At 38.6% G+C, this 23,938-nt stretch overlaps 1 protein-coding gene across 4 annotated transcripts in view; it reads right to left on the bottom strand.

Annotated features, from left to right (window-relative positions):
• Nucleotides 1-23,938, bottom strand: part of LOC120374778 (sodium channel protein type 1 subunit alpha) — a 166,835-nt gene that overhangs the window by 13,203 nt on the left and 129,694 nt on the right. For all 4 annotated transcript variants that reach the window (XM_039494995.1, XM_039494994.1, XM_039494997.1 and 1 more), the window contains one exon: nt 8,190-8,471. In XM_039494995.1, the coding sequence (XP_039350929.1) occupies nt 8,190-8,471 (282 nt within the window). The remainder of the gene's footprint in view (nt 1-8,189; nt 8,472-23,938) is intronic.

Below are 23,938 nucleotides of genomic sequence, written 5' to 3'. Positions count from 1 at the left end.
CCTTGCACACACTTCCTCTCCCTCTGGCCTGACTGGAGTGAGCCCTTTTATAGCATCAGAGGGGCCTTAGAGTCAGGTACTTAACAGCCTCACCTGACTCTTAGCAGGTTAATTGGAGTCAGGTGTTCTCATTAGCCTTAATTAATTCTAGTAACTTCCCAATTGGTTACAGGTGTCCTAATTAGCTTGCCTGCCTTAATTAGTTCTAGAAAGTTCCTGAGTGTTCTGGAATAGTCCCTGTTATCTTACCCAGGGAAAAGGAGCTAATGTATCTACCTTCAACCACACTCTTGTAGCCATCTGGCCTGACCCTGTCACAGAAGCTACTGGAAGAAGAGAATATTGAACAGAAGATATGCACTATATGTGGCAAAGACTAAAGATGCACCATCCATGGTAGCATTCTATGCACTTCTACAGCTGCTTCCTTCTGAGCATAAATCCTAACAGAGACATGAAGACAGTAAGAGGAAGGACATCTCCAAGTAAGAATCAACATACTGAGATTTAATCCAAACACGCCTAGAGAAGAAATGGAGGATTCAAGAAGTTCTGTAGTCTTTTTATGCCACCCATCATCATCTGCTGGAATCCCACAGATCCCAGCACAGAATAGGGAACCCCCTCTTTCATGATTATTGCTACCTCATTAGTTTCTTGAAACCTAGTTAGTAATGGGGTTATTGGAAAAACAAACTCTGCCCATGGAGCATATAAAGTGCAATACAGTTAGCAGCATCAGGAAATAGACCAATCAAAAGTGACTAAAGTACTGAAGAGACAAAGTGGGACCTGTCAAAGGTCTCACCCCCACTTGGAACTGTTGGGCTCCAATGTGGGGACCTGACTTGGCTTCCCTCTAAACTAAAATCTTCTGAACCCTCACTTGAAACTGCTTTTCAAAGTGAGGACCAGCACTTCCCCCCACCCCCCCCCCCCCAAAGGGGTAGGGGTAGGCCACTCCACACCATCATCATTAAATACACATGAGACACAGTCTTCCCCAAAATCCTCAGGGCAAAAAGGCCCCCCCCAATCCATGGAGTTCTTACACCCAGGAGAACACCCTTCCCCCCCCCTTTCCTCCCCCTCCCTTCTAGAGAGACGGAGGGATCTAACTACAGAGGATCTCTCCCCTTCTCTTCCCAAGACCACCAACCCAAAGACCAGAAAGTCCTAAATGAAAAAAAAAAGAAAAATAAAAGAAAAGAAAAAAAAGAAAAATCCCTAGAGCCTGAGCTCAGCAAGCTCTCTAGTCTCCTTAACTCTCTCTCTGGAGAGACTTCCCCCTCCCTCTCCAAAATCAAAGCAAAAGCAAAAAAAGCACATTAATTTACAAAATTGCACACACAAAAAAACACAAAAAAAAAAAATAATAAGACTAAAGCACTAATCTAATAAATACTCACTCTCTCTCTTAATACTACTAAGAAAGAACTCAGAGAACTTGGAGACATCTCTGTCTCTCAGAAGAACAAAGACTTCCACACACACAGAGAAGAAATTCCTCATTTCAGAGATTGGTCTTGGTCAGGTCCTGGTCCCAGTGGGGTCTGGACCATTCATGATTAAAACAAAAAACAGTCCTGAAGCAGCAGAGTTTTTAGACATGTGGGGTTGCCCTCAGGTGTATGTCTGGGAGGAGCAAGTTTCATACCTTAGGGGCCACCACAGTAAAGATTAGATCATGCTGACAATTTATGGCATAATGGTAAAACCCCTAAAAGATCATGTTAGAGTGCAGGTACCCATGAACATGACTGAAGTCTCAGAAATGGCCAGAGATTTTAAAGCCAACATAACCATTTGAAAATCAGATCTGCCATCTTACACACTGGTGGAAAAATGCAGTGTGTCCATAATCTGATCCCATCTGCTCAATCTGTTAAACAGGCATAATTTTGAATTATGCACATGCTGGAAGTGGTGGAGGAGCCCTTCTGGACGGTGTGTTTTATTTTCTCTGATCCAGACACACACCACCTGAATCCTCATAAATGGTCTCCCAGACAGAGTGGAATTATTTTAAATTATGTATGCATTTATATTATAATGAATATATTCATATTAACATAGATTAACTGGGAGAAGAGAAAATGGTTGATTTTAAAATATGAAAATTAACCCTCTTACCCTCCTAACCCCCAATAAACAGATACAAAGAAAAAGAAAAAGTGCAGACCTCCAACCACATCTGAGATAAGGGGAAAGAACTGAGGAACTCTCAAAGCCCATATAGTTAATTATTATTACATAAAAGAGCAACTTAAAAAAGAGAGGATGAGTAGAAGCTTCAAGGGGTGAGGATGAAGAAGCGCTATTAAATGCTACTTAATTGTAGTATCTTTAAAAAGAGCTGAAAGAGAATCTGTATTCACTACACTAACACAATTTCACAACGTCATATATAGAACATTACTGCTCCAAACAAGTGAAGAAAAAAAAAACAACAGAAAAACAAATCAGAATTTCTGAGTAAAAATATTAGGGAGAATGGGTTATGAACTGATACCTTGCTGGAATCCAATATGCTCCCTCACTGTAGTGGCTGGTTTCCTTTTGAATCCCTCAAGTGAGTCATCAAGAAACAATGAATACAATCATCATTGTAAAAAATATTTATGTTAATTGATATTATGGGGTGAACAAACCCCCTCCATCATTTCTCAAACTGGAAAGTTCACTTCAGTTACAGAAATCTTTTTCTTCACGTCTGTGTTGCTCTGGAATAGTAGAATACACGTAGAGGAAATTCAACACTAGGGTGCTGAAGTTAGTAAATGGATACAGCTCCTACTGAGGTTGATGCCAGCTTATATTAGACCTGAATTTGGCCTATAACGTTTTCCTCAAGAAAAGTAAAGCTTTGCTTACATATTTCCAAAATTACTGTCTTTATCCCTACTGAATAAAATAAGTGTACAGGAGTCCAGAATCTTATCTCTGTTACACTGATGTAACTTGGCATAGCTCCAATGGTTTCTCAATCACACTGATTTAAATCTGGAATAACTCCACTGATTTCAAAGTGGTTACTTTAGATTACACTAGTGTAGCAGAAATCAGAATCTGACCCAATCTGGCCAAAGAACCCAGATAAGCCTATAGGTAAGTATAAATTTGAATGGAATTAAAAAAAATCTAAAAAAAAAACAAAAACAAAAACCCAACTTACTGTCAGCAAGAGTGGATCAAATTTTCAGTGAAAACTGTAAGATCGGACTGGTGTTATGCCACTCCTTTACTAAAGCCCAGCAACCAGAGATGATTTTTAGGAACATTTTCAAGTGTCTATTTTTGGGCAGAACAATATATTGCTTTTAATAAATATCCTGTTGGTGCTTTATAGCTGTCCACATCTGCCTGGTAGAACTGCATTTTATCATCCACACTTTTTACCCCACATTTCAAAATTTCTGCTTTCTCCTCCTTTTTATCTACCTTGAAGCAAAAGAATCAATTCAGTATTTACCCTAATGGCTTGCAAAATTTTGACCAGAGAAGGGTCTCTTACTCCCAGGAGATTTACTTACCAGAGGAAATCCAAAATACTAGATTTCAGGTTTATACTTGTTACAAGAGAGTCATGCCACAAAGGAGATACCAGCAGATGCCCTTTATTTTCTCCCAACACCTCCCTCTCCTTCTCCACTTACAGCTGCATGAGAATTGGGAAGAAGGAATTTCTCCAGTTTCCTAACTTCTCTTCAGGGATATAGAAAAACTTCACACAAGTTTAGACATCCTTCCCCCCTCCCCCGACAAATCTCCTCAAAAAAACAAGTCATCCACAGATTCACACAGACCAAAACCAGCTTTATTGGACCATAAAATGGAAAGTTTTGAACTAGTGGTATCTTCAGAGCCTACATAGAATGAACATTTAAATGTCACGTAAAAAGATACAAACCCAAACTACAAATGTATCCTGGAAATTTTTCTTAGTCTCTGATCACCAAAATCTTAACTGATATTTTCCAGGATTCTGTAAAACTGTTGGCACATATCATGAACCCATGTGTTTTAGCCAGAAAAACTTTATGGCTCTGCACTTGTACTAGGAAATTTCTCTTCTAAGGTTCTGATTTCTGTAGAGATAAACTAGACTGAAAGAATTCTTCATAAAAGTCACCCAAGAGAGATCCACAGATATTTTTATCAGCTCAGATACAGAGGCAGTCTAAATTCAGAATTTACAGGGTTTTTTTCAGAAACTAGACCAGATCTTCTAGGTGTGCCACCTGTCTAGTGACTCAGACCAAGGATCTTTATAAAACTTGTATTTACTTTTCTGCTTGACTATCATAAGAGAAACAATATTTATATTCAGAGAACATTAGAGAGTAATCATGGATGAGAGGGCTAGGTCCTGATTTTGGAAAAACGTTTTTTTTTTAATAATAGAAATCCTGTTCCTTCCTTTAGCATTGTAATCTCCTCTATCCACACCTTCTCCATGATAAAAAGGAACTGTTTCTAGCATCTCCTGCTCCAAACAGAAACCAGAAGAGATCTAAGGAAACAGGAATTTATTCCAGATTATCTATTGTCCAGAAAGGCTACAAGAACCTACAATACTTCTCTCTCCCAGAAAGATCTGACTCAGCTGGTTAAAAAAGAAATGGGTAATGCTAACAAAAAGATAGTTTGAAAAACAAAGCCCTTCTAATGCTACTGGCCTTCTGCAAAAGGCACCTTTGTTGCATACCACAGGGTATGTCTACACTGCAATTAAAAACCCACGACTGGCCTGTGCCACCTGACTTGGGTTCACAGGCCTTGGGCTAAGGGGCTGTTTAATCATGTTGTAGATATTTGGGCTCAGGCTGTAGCCTGAGCTCTGGAACCCTCACAGGTCCTAGAGTCTGGGCGCCAGCCCGAGCCTCTATAACACAGTTAAACAGCCCCTCAGCCCAAGCCCTTTAGTCCGAGTCAGCTGGCATGAGCCAGCTATGGGTTTTTAATTGCAGTGTATAGTTGATATGCCCCCACTAATGCTTATCACTAAGTTTGTCAGAAAAAGCAATGGTATTGCCCCCCATGTGGAAATTTCCACACTACTCAATAAAGCTTTTCCTTAGTTTCCTAGCAGCCTGAGCCAAAGCCCATTCATGTCAATGGAAAGCCCCACAATAACCTCAATCAGCTTTGGCTCAGACCGTTAGGGAGCTGGAGAAAGAACTCTTTTGACTCCTGTTGACTTCAGTGGGCTTTTGGTTCAGGAGTTAAGAATGCAGATAGTGGCTCTCCATAGAGCAGAGTACAGATAATGGCCCACAAAGGAAGCACAGCAAGAATATTCATTGACAATCACACTTTTGTATCTAGATTCCTCAGGATTAATGTTTTATCTTAAACCATCAGCCAAATGCACAATTTCTCCCAAAAGCATTATCTATATTCCCCGCATATTATGGGACTCAGCCAATCAATTCCTAGTATCTGTTCCTTTCAGATACCCTTTTTGTTGCTACATATTCAGTAGGAAGGATAGATACACAAAAGTTCTGATATTTCCATCTTTTCTTCATCAAAGATCAAAGTAGTCTTAAGGCTCTGCCCTAGATTCTTGTCTAACATGGTATCTCTTTTCCATATCAATTAGAAGATGGCTTTTTTAATTTCTGCCCTGATTAACAAAGCTATCTACAGAGCCCTGAAAAGCTATGTCTCTGAGTCATGTTCTTCACGATGTTCTTTAAGGCACGTAATAAAAGGTTCTAAAGTAGTATTTTCAAATTCACAAAAGGGATTTACAAGCACAAGTTCCACTGAAAGCCAATTAGACTTTTGCTCTGAAATCCTATAGGCACCTCTGAAAATTTCCCCTTAGTGCTCTTATTGTTCCATGACTGCAAAATGGAGATTATCACTTTATCACACACATCTTCAAAGATGTAGAGCTCCCTGTCCATTTTGTGGGCAGCCAGAAGAGACTCTTTGGTCAAGGAAATGAATAAACACAAATGTGCAAGCTCTCTCAATACTTTCTACAAGCTCTATATCAGAATGGAAAAAAGAAATGGTGGCATTGCCCAAGTTCCATCCACAAACCAAGTTCCACACAGCAAGGTTTGCCTCCTTGAGATAACAGAATGAGACACTACTCTCAGTATATTGTGCAGACGTTCAAAATACGACCATGCATCCTCTGCTGGATTCCTTAGGCCTGGCTCTCCCTCACTGAGGTACAGGTACACCCATAAGCAGGACTGGATTAAGGCATAGGCAAAATAGGCTCACACCTATTACCTGAGCTCCCAGAGTCATGCAATGGATTTAGAAATCTAAGTTTTCATTTAAAAAAATGTTTCTAGCCCTCATGGTGACTCACAGACTTTAAGGTCAGAAGGAATTACCGTGATCATCTAGTCTGACTTCCTGCAAATGCAGGTCACAGAACCTCACCCACCCACTCCTGAAATAGACCCCCTAACCTCTGGCTGAGTTGCTGAAATCCTCAAATCATGATTTAAAGACTTCAAGTTACAGATAATCCACCATTTACACTATCTTAGACCTGCAAGTGACCATGCTGCAGAGGAAGGTGAAAACCCCCCATCCGATCTGACCCAGTGGAGAATTCCTTCCCAACCCCAAATACGGTGATCATTTAGATCCTAAGCATGCGGGCAAGACCCATCAGGCAGATATCTGGGAAAGAATTCTCTGTAGTAACTGAGACCCCTCTCCACCTAGTGGTCAAAAAGAATAGCTTGAAAATGTGAACCAAGTATAAATGATGCAGTGATGCCTTCTTGAGTCTGCAGACCGCCTCCGGCAGAGGAGAGAACAGCAGCCACTAAAGACAGAAAGGAATACACCTGCTCCTACCTCCATCCCTGAACAGACCAGGCTCCCTCTGTCTGGAGAGGCCCTGGACTAGTTGGGGACGGCTTGGAGGACGCCTTGCTGAGCTCTGCTGCATTGGCTTCCCTTTGGTAGGGCTCATATCCACCCTAGACTCCCTTCCTCCACTCTGGTCTATTGGCTCCACAGGGCAGATTGAGAGGAAAAAGTGTTGTAATTCTTTCAAGTACAAACCACTTGTGTTACCAAATCAAATTATATTCACAGTGGATTGTGCACATTTTCATAACATGCTTGTTAGTCTTCTATGCGGCGATCAGTAGTGAAATGATTAACAATGTTGATATTTAAATTATTGTAATTGCACATTTGAGACATCATCCTACTGAGATGAATGAGGTAGTTCACAATTGTCTGAAATTGTTTTGTCAGTTTATGTTCGAATCATGTTTTCATGATTTTCTTCACAAACAAAGGCACTGGGCTCACTTTTTTTTAAAATAAAAGCTCAGACTATGGAAAACTAGGTGACAGCTTTAAAAAAAGAGTATGCAGTTGCCAGCTTGATGTGATTCTGTCAAATTAAAGCCCTGAACTGTAGACTCATTTTCTTGGCTTCAGCCAAGAATTAGGCTGCTGGATCATCTGTGGCATAGGATATTTCTTTGCTGCCAAAAAAGGCAATTTTTTTTTACAGCAAGATAGCTAACATACATTAATTATCTTGCTGTAAAAACACCTTTTTTGGCAGTGAAAACACAGCCATAGAGTGCCATAGCCCTCCTCATGCATTAGGGATACTCCCCTGGATTCTAATTTTGTTAAGAAAACTCCACAAATTAGTTGGTGTGGGGACTCAAGGGGACAGATGTATAGCTAAGGCTATCTAATGGCCTTCCTTCTGCTTCACCTACTTCTCTGTGTACTGAAGAATTGCTTCTCAGATCACACCAGTCTGCACTGGTGGCAGCTGAATCACTGAAAAGGGAATTTCTTATTTGAGAATTCTTTTCTGTGACTTAGTTACACCAATGCAGACTCCTGCTCTTTAGTAACAATAACATTAAAAGTACCCATAAGGTGTAATACCATTCCAAGTCACAACTCTGAAAATTCTCAGACCAGTAATGAGAAAGAGGGAGGGAGGAAGGGAGAAGGAATCATCCTGCTGGAAAGCATGGAAATCCTTGGTTCCTACTAATTATCATCTGCCTATATGATACGACAGAGAAATATTAGCCATCAGTACACTGGTATTACTGAGTCACAGACAAAAATTACCAGGTAAGAATTGCTCTTTTAGTGACAAAAAATGGGAAAAAATTGCTTTTTACTATTACATATAAGCAATAAGAGGTATATAAAGAGTAATCACTTACTACTTGAAGTAAAGAAAGATACCCAAATCCTACATTATCAAAGTTTACTTTCACGTTTTTCCATCGTGCAGTTTCATTGTTTTTTATGAGTTCCTCGCACTGACTAAAATTGTTGATTCTGTCGACTTCAAACCTTTCATCGTCTGTGGTGTTAACACAGTAGTAGAACTTCCCAGCAAACAGATTTACTCCCATGATGCTGAAAATTAGCCAGAATATGAGACAAACGAGAAGCACGTTCATGATGGATGGAATTGCTCCTAAAAGGGCATTCACAACCACCTAGTACACAGATACAGGGGGGAAAAAGAAAAGAGTGTAAGAGTATTTATGACAGTAAAATAATTACATTGTTTTACCAATGCTTAATCAATCTAAATTTTTATTAAAAAGCTAATACTAAAAATGTTAATGCAATATGTTAATGACAATAGTGTTACTCTATTCTTTTAAATATTTAAAGTTACCCAGAACAAAAAAAAAACGGAGAAAAACTAAAATATCTAAATGAAGAACAAAATAGAAACCTGGTGGTAGTAAGATGAAGTCTTACATTGATGTGCTCTATAAAAAAAAAGAGAGATAAATGTTAAATATAAATACAGAAAATTAAAATAATCTAAAAATGAAATAAATTATAGTGTGCAAACTTAAAAATGATTGGTGGCATGTAGATTTGTTAAATATGCCTGTGAAATTAAAACTTAAAACACAATGTCCAAAATTTAAAAACCAAGATCTACATTAAAAGGATTATTCAAGATTTATATAATATCTTTACTGCCTTATAGATCCATGCATTATTATTACAAAGATTAATTTCTTTGCAGAGATAAGCAAGACGGTTTTGCAATATGTGTTTATTTGAATCAACGTAGTTTATTTCAAGCTCCAGTCTTGTTTCATTTATTGAGTTTAATTCAGTAAACTTATTTTAAATGAAACAATTTTTAAAAATCAGTGAATAACAATTCCAAAATCTACAGAGGGAAGTTGATAAAAGAAGAGATCAAAACAGCAAATGCAAAAGAGCACAGAGCTCTTTGAATAGACTAAACAGGGATTAAATTGACTATTAAAATACCTTTAAAAAAGGTATCTTCCAAAATAATGCAGGGTTTTAGTTATCAATGAAAAGCTAGATTTCTATCCTGCAAAGCAGTTACTGGATGGGGGGAAGAGGGGACTTCCTTTGGGGGGAATACATTTGATTTACCACATGAAGTATTATTAATTGCTTACAGTAGGTCTTGTATATTGTAGCAATCCTTAACAAATCATCCAGCAGGTTATCATCCAGAAAATTTGTCCTAGGCTTAGTCTACATGATAAAGTTTTACCAGCATAGCTATTTCGATTAGGAGTGTGAAAACAATCATACCCCCTAGATGACAAAGCTATGCCAGCAAAAGCCCTGCTGTAGATGCAGTTATACCAGCAAAAGAGTACTTTGGCAGAATAACTAATGTTGTTCAGGGAGGTGGTTTAAATATACCAGCAAAGGAACTCCTTTGTTAGTATAAGCTGTGTCTCCACTAGGGGACTTTGCCAGCATACTTATACCAGTATAGCTATGCAGGCAAAGCATTAGTGGTGCACACACACACACCCCTAATCACCACCAGCATGTGATGTAGTAGGACGGGGGAAACTGATGACTGGCTCCTTCCCCTTCTCCTTCTTTGAAGCTCTGAAGCTCCACAGATGAGAGAACTCTCTCCCTCTTGAGGATGAAGTCCTGCAGGGCTTTAAAGACACAGCACTAATCATCTGTGATTTTTAACTCACTCAGCGAGTAGATTTTGCTGGGGGATATGGGGTGATACACTTGATTTATCTAAGCAATATCAAGATCACACAGGGTTTTCTTTCATTAATTTACAGCTTTTTGCCTAGGCTATTCCCTGGAGGCAAGATGTCACAATAGTAATTTACAGTAGAAACACGAGGTTGGTTTTTCCAATATACAGTAAATAACTCATGTGCCTGTCAAAGCTATAAAAAATTGTAGGGCGTGTGCTTGGCTAAACAGCATAGCAATCATTTCTCCCCTAGGTCTCTGATACTAAATCTACTGATTTATTGTTTATTTGTGATTTGTTTTGAACTCTGGTTTTGCCTCAGCACAGAATACTGTACTATATGGGACCTTGTATGGAGCAGTTGAATCTTGATATATTAAACAAAATTTAATATATGGGCCTGATTCTCAGTGATGCCATTCCTGCAGTAGGGTGGGAATGGAATAGACTGAGGAGGTAGTTTTAGCTGGCTTTAATCTACCTTTGCACTTCCTGTTTTCTGCTCCATGCAGGGGCCTTCCCAGCCCTCTGTGTAGATGAGAGCAATCTCAGGGCTGCTCAGACTTACTCTCTGTTTCCCAGAGCCCCCTATGAGTCCTGGGAAGCACAGTATAGCCATAGTACAGTACACTCCAGCTATACCCCTGCCAAGCCCCCAGTATGACCCCTATGCCACAGCCTAGGATCAAGTCCAGTATAGAACCCTTACATCAACTTTACACTAGTTTGGCAGGCCCCTGAACACTGGCTATTCTCAGGGGTCTTTTCTGCCTGCTTTAAGGACTCTTTTCATTGACAGCGTGGCATAAAGGGGCATTAATGAAACTGAGAATCCACCCAAATACTCAATCAAAAGTTTAATTTTTAAAAGAGGAATGAATATCTTCCTTAGTGGCTTCTATTCTTATTGGTAGCTTTAAGGGAAGTATGCTTGTGTTCTTAAGATTTCTGTAATAGAAAATAAGAAGTTCCTACAAAAATATCTGTATACTCCAATCAATATTTTCATTTAGTAAAAAGCCTGAAGGGGTGACGGTGAGGTTCTGGACACTGGAAGGCTATTCTCCAGAGACTGAGGAAAGGGCTGTAGGAGACAAGGATTTATTTATCCCATTCAGTAAGAAATGTAAATCTCTTGCTAACTAGGTTGATGAGATTGAGAATAAAATGAAAATTAGAAATGTGTGGATTGTTGGAATTCATTTCAAGACTGAGTTAGTCTATGTCATTGTTTATCGCTACATGCGTATCTGAAATTCTAGGTCAGCTGGTGCCTTTGACTTTATTTCTGAATGCAGAATCTCCAGGACATGTTATATTGATCTTTACTCTTCCCTTTAAAATTTTATCTTTGTGTAGAAATCTGAAAACAGATATATCAAGAGAGGAACATGGGGGTTATTTCCATGTCCTATATAAATTAGAAAGAATTGTTTTGTTTTATGAATATAGTGGTTGTCTCAGGTACTGGATTAACAACAGATCCAGCACAGGCACCAGAATATTAACAACAACAACAATTATTGTTATAAATAAATACATAATTATTGTTGAAGGAAATTGCTGTCCAGGTATCTCACATCTTCAATTGAGAGGGCAATCCAGTCTCTCTATTCAGACTGCTAAAAAGGAAGACACTTGTTCTTGGAATTAGAACTAAATGGATTCCACCAACTCATTTCATATAGGTCACTGAATAACCATCAAATGGTAACAATTTTTGGTCACTACTGACCTGGATGCGAACTGGTGACCTAGAGATGAAAGTCTCTGTATCCTATTACCAACCCCTTGAGCTATCCAGGCCCCCTGAAAATATTTTTAAGAAAAGAAGAAAAGAAAATTAAACCTTTTAAATGAAGAAAATTAAACCTTTTGGCACCAGTAATGAGCCTTTGCCCTATCCTGCAAAGCTGTCAGACTGGATTCTTCATGCTGCTCCTATGCTTCTGGATCCACTTTTTAATTGCACCTTGTAAAGAGTTCTTTCACATATGCTATGGTAGTAACATATAGAGTTGAAAACCATTGTTCTTAAATTTTGTCAGGAATGACCGAAATATACTAATATGAGGAGAATCTGGCCAGTGTCTTACACAACTCATTCTATGTTAATATGCGTATGCACTACACGTTTTTGGTAGGAGGGCTGTAAAGTTTTAGATTTGCGGCCAAGTATTTATGAATGTCTTATGTGTAATTTGTGGACACTCCTACAACAGTCACTACAAATATAATGAAAAAATAAGCTAAAAAGAGAAGTGAATATAGTGGAAGCTTCAAGTAACATTTCTTCATCACTTGAACAATTTAACAGAAAAAATAAATTGTCAACCTCTTCTTCTGAGGTACATTTTGCAATGGGTTAACAGTTTTGAAAAGTATACCTCCTATTAACTCTCTCTCTTCAAAACTAAATCAGACATCACACAGTTATAAAAGATGTTTATGTTTAAACAAAGGGCTGTCTTACAAGGACTTCATCTTTGAGCTGGAGGGGACCATTGCAACACCTAAGGGAGATAGGAACCATAGAACCAGTATCTACAGAAGGGAATTTCCTACTTAATATTCCACATGCATTGCCCTTTATAAGCAAACAGAAGGCAATTCTGGACATCAAGTCTATAAGTAGATGTATGAGGAACACCAAATTTAAAGTGAAAATTCTGGAATCACTAGCCTGAAAGAGCTCTTCACATCACAAGACAACACAGAAAGCTTTTGAAGATCTACTGCCAAGACAACTTAGAACCAAATTCTTACTTTTCCTGTTTTTGAACCAATCAGAAAGATTAGGGATATACTTTCTATTGATAAAGGTTGATTTACTGGTATTAACATTATGAAGAACGATATCACAGATGACTGCCTTTTCAACAGAACACTGCTAAATTTTTCAGCAGAATTAATTTCAAAGGTGATTTTAGCTCCATGCAGTATATGAGAAGATCATAACATTCATAAAATAGAAATGTAAGGCTGGAAGGGACTCAAAAGGTCATCTAGTCTAACCCCCTGCACTGAGGCAGGACCAAGTATATCATTCTTCTGCTTAAATCTATTTTAGGAGAAAGAAGTTCCTTGGAATAATTTGGAAGTGTTGTAGAGAGCCATAAAAGTCTATTTTAAAAGTATTGCAGAATTTAGGAAGTCTTCTTCATTGTTTGTAATAAATTCATCCCATGGACTTAGTTATTATAATAATAATTTTAGAAAACAAAAATTATGCCAGGCATTTTACAAATTCAATTGAAAAGAAATAGTTTCCTGCCTCAACGAAATTACAATCTAATTTTAATTGTGATGAGTGAGAACAATAAACAGGAGGGAGGCGAGGGATGTGGAAGGATGAGAGTTATAACAATAACATCATGTAATTACTCAGTTAAGGGGCATTATGTTGGTAGCTCAATTAAAAGGGTTTTATTTTTCATTTAAAGCTAATAAATTAATCACTTGCTTCTTGTGGGCATATCCATTAATTTTATCGAAGTTATACCCAGTATGAATTTGAGCTAAGTAGTCTAGGGTAAGGAGTATGGGGGGGGGGGCGGGAACAACAGCAAGAAGAGATGAGAAGCATTTGGGAAGCCTACAAGTTGAAAATGGAACCATTCTAGCTCATTCAGCTCAGATAATGGTATTATCATACACAATTATAAAAAACACATCTACTGAGAAAACTAGTGTACTATCACTCTTTGACTAAACACTACAAGTTAAACATTAGCAATAGGGGAGCACCTTTTGGACTAGTGATACTGCAAGCTGTAATAGAATGCCAACTTTTTTTACGGTTTCCCTAATAATAAATTAAAAAAAAGGGTTGTACAAAAATAATATTTTTGTCTGTTTGGTACCTCTCGATTCTCATTTCTCACATCTCAAAATTATCAGACTGTCTTTTCCTGAAGAAAATTAATCTTTTTCTTTAAAGAGACCATCACTGTTCTAGGTCTCATGCTCCCAATGGGAAACAGGATGGAAGTATCCTAGCTCAAAGCTTTCTGAGGAAGTATTAATTCCCATGTGATAACCAATAACCACCACTTGGTCAGACCCCACTATCTGTTGCTGCTCTATTCCCTCGAGCTGTCCAGCCAACTCTTTCTTCACTGTAGGTAGGCAAGGAGCTCCCATTTGGAGCTGTATCTGGGTTTCTAACACCACAGCTCGGTGTTAGAAACTGTACTATCAAAGTAATGGACATTCTTTGCTGATGTCCCTACCTTCTGGTTGGCCGCTAATAAACGCAATATGATTTACTGTGGTCTACATATCCTTTGATTCTCCAGGCTATGTGCCCCTCTTGCTGGCTCTCTTCAGATGACACATTGCCTCTGCACAAGGACCAAAAGTAATAGTCTCCATGAGACAGCCATCTATCCTCCAATACACTCCTGCCAAAAATATTACTTTGAGGAGCTCTGTATTGAATCTTCTGGTAATTTGCATATTTGAACAAGGATTTGGCGACTAAGTGTGTACTGACTGAATTAATCTAGTCAGTCATCTGGGTTCCTGACAGAGGAACTACCTTTGGCACACTGTGTAGTTATCCCATTGCTGATGAAAGTCAGATATCTTGGTAGGTGGAGCTAGCCTCAGTGCCCCTACTGATGCAGATAGTGCCAAGTGTTAGTGCGGTCAATGATGACATCTGCTCTGGTACCCCTGAATCTCCTGGCACTCCATCAATCATAGAATCGTAGGACTGGAAGGGACCTCGAGAGGTCATCTAGTCCAGTCCCCTGCACTCATCAGTAAGTATTATTTAGACCACCCCTGACAGGTATTTGTCTAACCTGCTCTTAAAAATCTTCAATGATGGAGATTCCACAACTTCACTGGGCAATTTATTCCAGTGCTTAACCACTCTGACAGTTAGGAAGTTTTTCCTCATGTCCAACCTAAACCTCCCTTGCTGCAATACCCCATAATGAGTTGTTTGAATGGGATCAAGGGATTGTCAGGATGCCAACATGGGCAGTCAGAGCCAAGGGTCAGATCAGGGGCAAACCTGAAGCTGGGAGTAGTGGAGGAGTTTGTAGTCAGGTTCCAGGCCAGGGTCAATACCAAAGGTCAGAGTCTGAGTCAGGGTCCAGGTCAGCAGGCAAAATGCAAGTCAAGCCACGGTTGAAGCCAGGAGTTCAGGAGCAGAAATGGTCATGGTAGCTACAGAATATCCACATGGTTGCCTGGACACTTCCTGGAATGTCCCCTTGGGTTTATATGTGGGGAGCTAATCAAGACCCATGATGCTTCTGCCTGTCAGACTCCATGAGCATGATCTGTGCCCACAGCAGGTCATAGGGCCATGAAGCACACGCTGGTTACAGCTGCTGCTGGGTAGCAACATGGAAGACCAGCAGCCAGGCAGATCTACCAGGCCTGGGTTCTAGACATGTGGGGTCTTACAGGGATGAGCCTGGACATGACTCTTTGGATTCTACTGATATATATCCAAAGAGGAAAAAAACCCCACAGTGACCCTGCCCTGGGGGACTCAAAGTTCTTCCATTTTTTGCAGATGCTGGCTATCACTGCTGGTTCTGAGTTTGTCCCTGACCAGGAACCTTCAAAGGTTATGGTGTATAGGTAAATGGACCAGATCCCCCTATTAAAAAGACTGTGCTTCCTTATATCTTATCTTTGATTAGCTGATCAAGGTGTGGAAAATGCCTCTTTTCTCTATCACTATGTCCTTGGTAGAGAAAAAATACACCTTACCTGAGGACACCTGTGGCTGCTTTTTCTACTCCTCACATGAGAGAGTGAGGCTATGGCCAGAGAAAGGAAGAGCTGAACTGACAGAATTGTACCAAAGAAACCTTTGATACTGCGACCTTTTTATTGTTTTTAAAAGATTTACCAATCTACAGCTGTCACTTGGAGAGCTGTAGATGACCAAACCTACCTAACTAAAGGTCAGGCTGAATTGTGGAAGAAAGCTCAAGCCTCATTATATCCTTTGGGTGACATCATCTTGCTTCTCCTACCACAAAAAGAAAAAAGCATATATTCTATATCCATCCTTTATAATCAACAACTGGCTTTCAAGTGTTTTCCTGTTCAATGCATTTAGCAGCAACAGGAGAAGCAGTTGTAGGATACTTCCCTCAACCTCTTCGTACACTTTTTCCAAACACACACACACAAAATATTTTTCAAAGGCTACAGAAGTACATAAGGCCATTGCGGAGAAACTAAATGAATTCATTCCATCAGTCTGCACAGCTGAGGATGTTAGGGAGATTCCCAGACCTGAGCCATTCTTTTCAAGTGACAAATCTTAGGAACTATCCCAGACTGAGATGTCACTAAAGACGGTTTTGGAACAAACTGATAAATTAAACAGTAATAAGTAACCAGGACCAGATGGTATTCACCCAAGAGTTCTGAAGGAACTCAAATATGAAACTGCAGAACTACTAACTGTGGTATGTAACCTATCTTTTAAATCAACTTCTGTACCAGATGACTGGTGGATAGCTAATGTGACACCAATTCTTTAAAAAGGCTCCACAGGCGATCCTGGCTATTATAGGCAGTAAGCCTAACTTCAGTACTAGGCAAATTGGTTGAAACTATAGTAAAGAATAGAATTACTAGACACATAGATGAATACAATTTGTTGGGGAAGAGTCAACATGTTTTTTGTAAAGGAAAGTCATGCCTCACCAATCTACTAGAATTCTTTGAGAAAGTCAACAAACATATGGACAAGGGTGATCCAGTGGATATAGAGTATTTTAATTTTCAGAAAGCCTTTTACAAGGTCCTTCATCAAAGGCTCTTAAGCAAAGTAAGCTCTCACGGGAAAAGAGGGAATGTCCTCTCCTGGATCAGTAACTGGTTAAAAGATAGGAAACAAAGGGCTAAAAGATAGGAAACAAATAAATGGTCAGTTTTCAGAACAGAGAGAGGTAAATACTGGTGGCCCCCAGAAGTCTGTACAGGGACCAGTACTATTCAACATATTCATAAATGATCTGGAAAAATGGGTAAACAGTGAGGTGGCAAAATTTGCAGATGATAGAAAACTACTCAAGATAGTTAAGTCCAAAGCAGACTGTGTAGAGTTACAAAGGGATCTCAGGTATCAGAGGGGTAGCTATGTTAGTCTGTAGCCACAAAAACAATGAAGAGTCCGGTGGCACCTTAAAGACTAACAGATTTATATGGCCATAAGCTTTTGTGGGTAAAAAACCCACTTCTTCTGATGCATGGAATCTCACAAAACTGGGTGACTGGGCAACAAAATGGCAGATGAAATTCAATGTTGATAAATGCAAAATAATGCACACTGGAAAACAAAATCCCAACTATATAGATAAAATTATGGGTTCTAAATTAGTTGTTACCACTCAAGAAAGAGATCTTGGAGTCATTTGTGGCTACTTCTCTGAAAACATCCACTCAATGTGCAGTGGCAGTCAAAAATGTTGACAATGTTGGGAATCATTAGGAAAGGGATAGATAATAAGACAGAAAATATCATATTGCCTCTATATAAATCCATGGTACGCCCTCATCTTGAATACTGCATGCAGATGTGGTTTCCCCATCTCAAAAAAGATATATCGGAATTGGAAAAGGTACAGAGAAGGGCAACAAAAATGATCAGGGGTATGGAACAGCTTTCATATGAGGAGAGATTAATAAGACTTGGACTTTTCAGCTTGGAAAGAGATGACTAGTGGGGATATGATAGAGGTCATATAGATAGATAAAATCAGACTGGAGTGGAGTAAATAAATAAATAAGGAAGTGTTATTTACTCCTTCTCGTAACACAAGAACTAGGGGTCACCAAATGAAATTAATAGGCAACAGGTTTAAAATAAACAAAAGGCAGTCAACCTATGGATCTCTTTGCCAGAGGATGGACTGAAGGCCAAGACTAACAGGATTAAAAAAAGAACTAGATAAGTTCAAGGAGCGTAGGTCCATCAATGCCTATTAGCTAGAATGGGCAGGGATGCAAAACCATTCAAAACCAGAGCCTTGTAGCAAGTTTGCCACTACAACTAACTTCCCATCATCTTTCTGTTGAAGGGAAACTTCGGGTATTTTACTCCTGATAGTCTCTGATCACGCTGATATATGGGACTTGAAGCATTATTGGGTGGAGAGATTTCTGAAAACCAAATCTCGTAGCCCCAGAATTTCCCTCTGCCCTTAAGAATGCTCCAGGATAATATATAGCACAAAATCTAATTCCTCGTGGCAAAGTCAAATCAGTGCCATCAGGCAAAAGGAGGAAGGAGTTTTATTACAGACCCTTCCTACTGCCTAGAAAATCAGATGAGCTTTGGTAACCACATGCACATAAGGAGACTTCCCCTGCATCAAAGGTAACTTAGATGTAATATGAGAACAGCACTGCAATACTAATTGTGTATCTTTCTTTTTTGAGCTGGAATCAACAAGTGTTACTTGGCAGTGGTTCTGTCCTACCTATATAGGTTAGTAGTGCACATTGCTTGCTTTTTGGACAATTGGTTGACCAAAGACAGCACAATAAAACTGGCCTAAGAATCAGTTGTGTTGCCAAAGAGGTGCTGGAATTACAGCACTGGAATTCAAAATAAACTACACAAAGTACTATTTTATCCCCTACAGACAAATGGAGTACAAGGGAGCCCTGGTGGATTCAGTTCAAAGCCTTCCTGACCCAAGACAGGATCCAGGGCATCATAATTCTAGCAGAAAGAATTTTTCAGTGTCAGTGGTGACTGCCTGGCCCATGCTATCAATTTAAATATGGAGATATACCTATCTCATAGAACTGGAAGGGACCCTGAAAGGTCATTGAGTCCAGCCCCTTGCCTTCACTAGTAGGACCAAGTACTGATTTTGCCCCAGATCCCTAAGTGTCCCCCTCAAGGACTGCACTCACAACCCTGGGTTTAGGAGGCCAATGCTCAAACCACTGAGCTATCCCTCCCTCTTCCATTAGAGTGCTTCCTAGACAATTTGAGAACAGGAAAAAAGTGTTCTTGGAACTGAGATCTTCTCAGCTACTGACACCTGACGAATAAGGTAGGAGTCTCACACTGAACTTTCACTATTGAAGAAAGCCCCCAAACCTTTAAAGCTGGAAGACTTCCACCCTGTCTCACTCTGAAAACATGATACCAACTTGGAGTGAGCACGCTGTGAGAAGATATTTTCACAGAAGAAGAATTACTACTAAGAAAGTTTATCTTATTTTCAACTACTTCCCCCCCCCGAATATAGAACTTATCTGGCAATCCAACCTACCACATTTTTATCCTACAATGGGACTAAAAAAAAATAAAGGGGGAGAGAGAGGGAGATGGATGTGTTGCTTTTTTCAGCTGCCAATCCATGTTCTTCAAAAAGCACATAGGCAATTATATAATTTTCCTACTGAGTGGAGTGGAATGGGTAGGAGAGTAGGTAGATAAATGATATGTCAGATGAGATTTAGGTAAGATATTAGGAAAAACTTTCTAACTATAAAGACAAGTAAGTATTGGAATGGGTAGTTTTTAAGAAAAGGTTAGACAAACACCTGTCAAGGATGATCTAGATATACTTGGTCCTGCCTCAGCATGAGGGTATGAGCTACATGATCTCTTGAGGTCCCTCCCAGTCCTACATTTCTGATTCTCTGTTTATGGAAAGTTTTTAATATTGAGAGAGCAGTTATAAACTGGAGTTGGAGGTGACAGAAAATGAAAATGAAATAGTTCCAGGAGGAAAAATATAATCTGGTTGGAAAGTGATGGGCGGGCGAGTGGGGGGAAGTAGCAGCTTAGTAGCCCTCCACCTCTACCTCCTGAAGAACTTCTTGTAATAATTTCTCTTATTTCTCTCCCAGTGGCAATAATCATGATAGTTGTGTCTGTGTGCTTGTGCTCTGTGCCCTGCTACTATCTGGCTGGATAATTCTTCAGAAAATAGCTCTCTGTGGTCTTTGTATCAACATCTTTGTGCTGTTTAACCTATAGGTGCTTGTTTCGAATTTGGTTTGCTCTGGGGTTTCTCTGCTAGAGACTCGGAGTGCTGAATGTACTGAGGAACTCCTAGAGTTTCCCAGGCATAGAGTGCACTCTGTGATGCTCTGACAGGGGATATTCTGGAGGGGAGTTTCAACAGCAGTGGATTGAGTGCCCACACCCACCAAAATTAGCAAGATTAATTAATTAAATCAGACTCCAAACCAAAAAAAGCCAAGTTACACAGTGCAGGATGATTTTGGTGGTCCCAGCATAAACTAAGGATATAATGGGCATGAAGATCAATCTCCCCTCTCTCTGTTAGATGTGGTTCCCTCCAAAGGAGAGCTGAGGCCCACTAGGGGCCAGTGTGTGGACTACTGTCTTGCCAGGGTTCACACTACACTTCATTTGTGGATGAATGGCTGGTTTTAGTCTGTCAGTCTGTCAATCAGGCAACCATCATACACAATACCTATAATTATTTTCTTTAAAAAAAAAGTATCTGGTGGAATCCACCTTTAAACAATTCATATCCCATAAGGTAAGCTATATCACTATGATATAAGAACTGGAGAGTTCCTTGTTTCCCTTTAATGTTCTCATGAACTCATTTTGCTATATAATTTTACTTTGATGCCAAGTGAATGTACTCTGATCTTAATGGACTATTTGAACTACAATTATATAGCTAACATTTAAAATAAACCATAGTCTGAAAAATGCTCAGGACAATTTGATGCATGGTCAAAAGTGGAGATGAACTTTCATTTTAGCAAATCCTTCCATACCTGGTCCTGGATTCTCTGAAGTGCAAAAAATAGGAAGGGAGTAAGAAGAAAATGCAAGAGTCGAGACAGGATATGATTAAGATATGAGCAAAAACTTCAAAAAAGCAATCAAGGTAAGAATGAATCCTGTCAATGTTTCAGAGGTGAAATAGGCAGATACATAGACAAAAATGTGTTAGGGAACAGAAAGTTTGGGGTTTCAGATGAAGATTTATAACAAGATTTTCTGCTTCTGGAGTAAAACTAGTATTGCGTTAAGGGCAGTATTAGCAGAGCCAGAGACATGAGACAAAGTTTATTACCTAGAAGTAGGAACTCCGAGTTTAAAACATTCAGTATTAGAAAATTTTAGGGGTAATTAAGAGCCAACAAAGAGAAGACAGGCAGATATATGGGAGACAGAAGGACCAGAGAATGAGCTGAGGGAGATGAAAAGCAGAGTGTTAATGTGTATAACAGTGATGCTCAAGGTTGAAGCTAGAAAAAGAAGTCTCAGAGAAAGGGAAAATGGCTCCTTCCTCAAAAACAGTATAATCATTTTTATTTTTGCTAAACTGTTATGCCATTGGACCGGAATAATGGACTATGTATTCTAGAATCGTGCCTCTGGCAGTGACCTGTATCTAATACCTTCAGAGAAACGCAAAACACTTAAAAAAATCCCACAATGCACAAGATATTGCACAATACCTTACTGTGGGAAAAATTTCTACCTAATCCCAACTGGTGGTCAGTTTATGCCTTAAAGTATGAGAACTGATGGCTCTTGTAAATATTTAATTTAGCTAGTGCAGCTGCTATTTTTATTCATATAATTTGCTAATCTCTTTTTGAATTTTACTAAGCTGTTTGATTTAATAAGAACCTACAGTTTCCACAGCAACCTTAACCCTGCTTTTTAACACATACTCATTACATGATTAAGTCTTTTTGAAGGAATAATATAGAAAAAATGTTTCTTTTACATCCTTTCCTACACTATACACTATCTGCCAACCAGTATGTCAAATTGACTGAAGTTATATGATAATGTAATGAAAGACACTATTGTAAATGCACATGGAAAAAGAAACAAAATAACTAGTTGATGTGGGAAACCATATCTCAGAATTTCCTAATTTTTGTGAAAATACAATCTTACTATTACAATAATGTAGCTTTATTGATCTTAATTTATTTGCTTTTTTTTAAATTATGGTAAAAAGAAAACATACAATGTATTTCAATAAGTATTTAATAAAAACCATGCTTATTTCAATTTATGATCCTCAAAAATGACTGAATGAATTTTCATTAAAATCCAATCAAACAAAAAACCTGATAAGAAACATGAGAAAATTCAGCTAGGTAAGTTATTTCTTCAGAGAGTTATAAGCCATTCTTCTAATTGTAAAGTCAACTAGAATTACTGGCTGCTATGAGAATGATCACAGACTACTACTATATTCATTTTATGATTTTTGAAGACTTACAGACAGAATCTTGACAGAGTTAATTTTTGTACATTTTTGTAATTGCAGGGTTGGTTCCTAAGATGCGGGGATCCTGGTTGACTGTTTAGAAATCTGGGTTGGTAAATAAGATCAGATTTCTCAAAGAAAAAACCCCCAATGATATAACTGTCTGATCAACAACATATTATAGATAGACAGATTTCCAACAAATTCATAATCTAAATGGAAGGGGAAACTTATACAACTGTTCAAACTTAGAATACAAAGACCTCGAAGGTGACAAAAATACTCAGTTAAAGCTAATGCAGTTTAGCTTGAGGCATCATTCACACTGGAACCATCAAAAGTAAACTGATTAAACCTGGAAGACTCTGGGCTATTCCAGTGATGTTCTCATCCATCTGGTGATCTCACACTTGTGTTCTAGAGCTGTATTCAAGTAATTGTGTTTTGAAAGGATATGACAATGAATGCATATTTTTAAATCAGTGATGTGCCTCCTGTGTAATGTTTCTAAACTTCAAGGATTAACAAAAGACAAAATTATATAAGATTGTTATTGGCATTTTAACTGCTAAGAATATCTTCATATGAATAAGGAAAACTTCCATCTCTAACAGAGACGGGCTTCTATAAGAAAAATTCCAGATTGTAGAAGATAATGATAAGTTTGAAAATACCTCAGGACCTATTGGCAATATCTCATCAGAGGACCTAATTCTTCCCATCATACTTTCTATCTTGTTTTTCCCCCCTTTATCTCTTCTGTTCTATGAAGGGTAAGATGATTTTATGAGTTATGTTTAAAGAAAGAAATATGATGTCTCAGTTTTAGAAATGTGATCTGTGTGCTTATGATGAGTTCTTTCAGTAAACTGATCCAGTTTTTTCAGTGTATGCAGTGTATGCATTTTAAAAAACTCCAGCAAACATGAAATTAAATAACATATAAAGACTGACTATACAATTATCTATTCTTGTGAATATTCAACTCATAGCACTGTGTGTGCTGACTGTAAATAAAGTAATATACAGTGCACGCTCTGCATACCACTTTAAAATGTTCATAACTGCAGACCAAATATCTTCAAACAATGCAAAGCACACATCTTCTTTCAGGACTACATAGATGATAGATGATAGATTAGAAGTTGAACTCAAACCCGTTTGTGATAGAGCCAAGTGAAAAAAAGAGCATCTAAAAATGTCTTAAGCACTGAGAAACTTTCCTCCTGCAACACTAGCTCTGATAACTCAATATAGTAAAACTGATTTTCACAAAGGTTTCCACAGAAATGTATTTCTATGCTCAGATCAAACATGAAAAATTTCAGTTCCAAAGGTATTTTTTGGGAAAGGTCAAAGCAATTAAAAACAGGGGTGTAGAATGGACGTATCAACTATAATAATGTTATTGGGACACTCAAATTAGAACACTCCCTTCTGGCCCCACTCCATGTAGTAATTAGACATAGTGAAAGGATTAAGGGTAGCAAAGGGGAGAATACAGTACCCATAATAAAGGGTTGAGGGGAGGAACCAGCGCTCCACCCCATCCAAGTTGAAGAAAGATTATCCTATATGAAATAGAAATATATAGTTTATTATTAATTAGGTATCTGTAATGACCGAAACACTTGGTGTTACGCTTTATAACTTAGCAGTATGTGATACTGTCAATTTTATTTTAAGTCTAGAGTGCTCTTGAAAAATAAGGTGTTCAAGCCTCAAC

This window comes from Mauremys reevesii, linkage group 11 (genome assembly GCF_016161935.1).
Source record: "Mauremys reevesii isolate NIE-2019 linkage group 11, ASM1616193v1, whole genome shotgun sequence".
In the NCBI taxonomy this organism is placed as follows: Eukaryota; Metazoa; Chordata; order Testudines; family Geoemydidae; genus Mauremys; species Mauremys reevesii.
The sequence above is the reverse complement of the archived record's forward strand: the minus strand, read 5'-3'. Positions and strand labels throughout refer to the sequence as shown.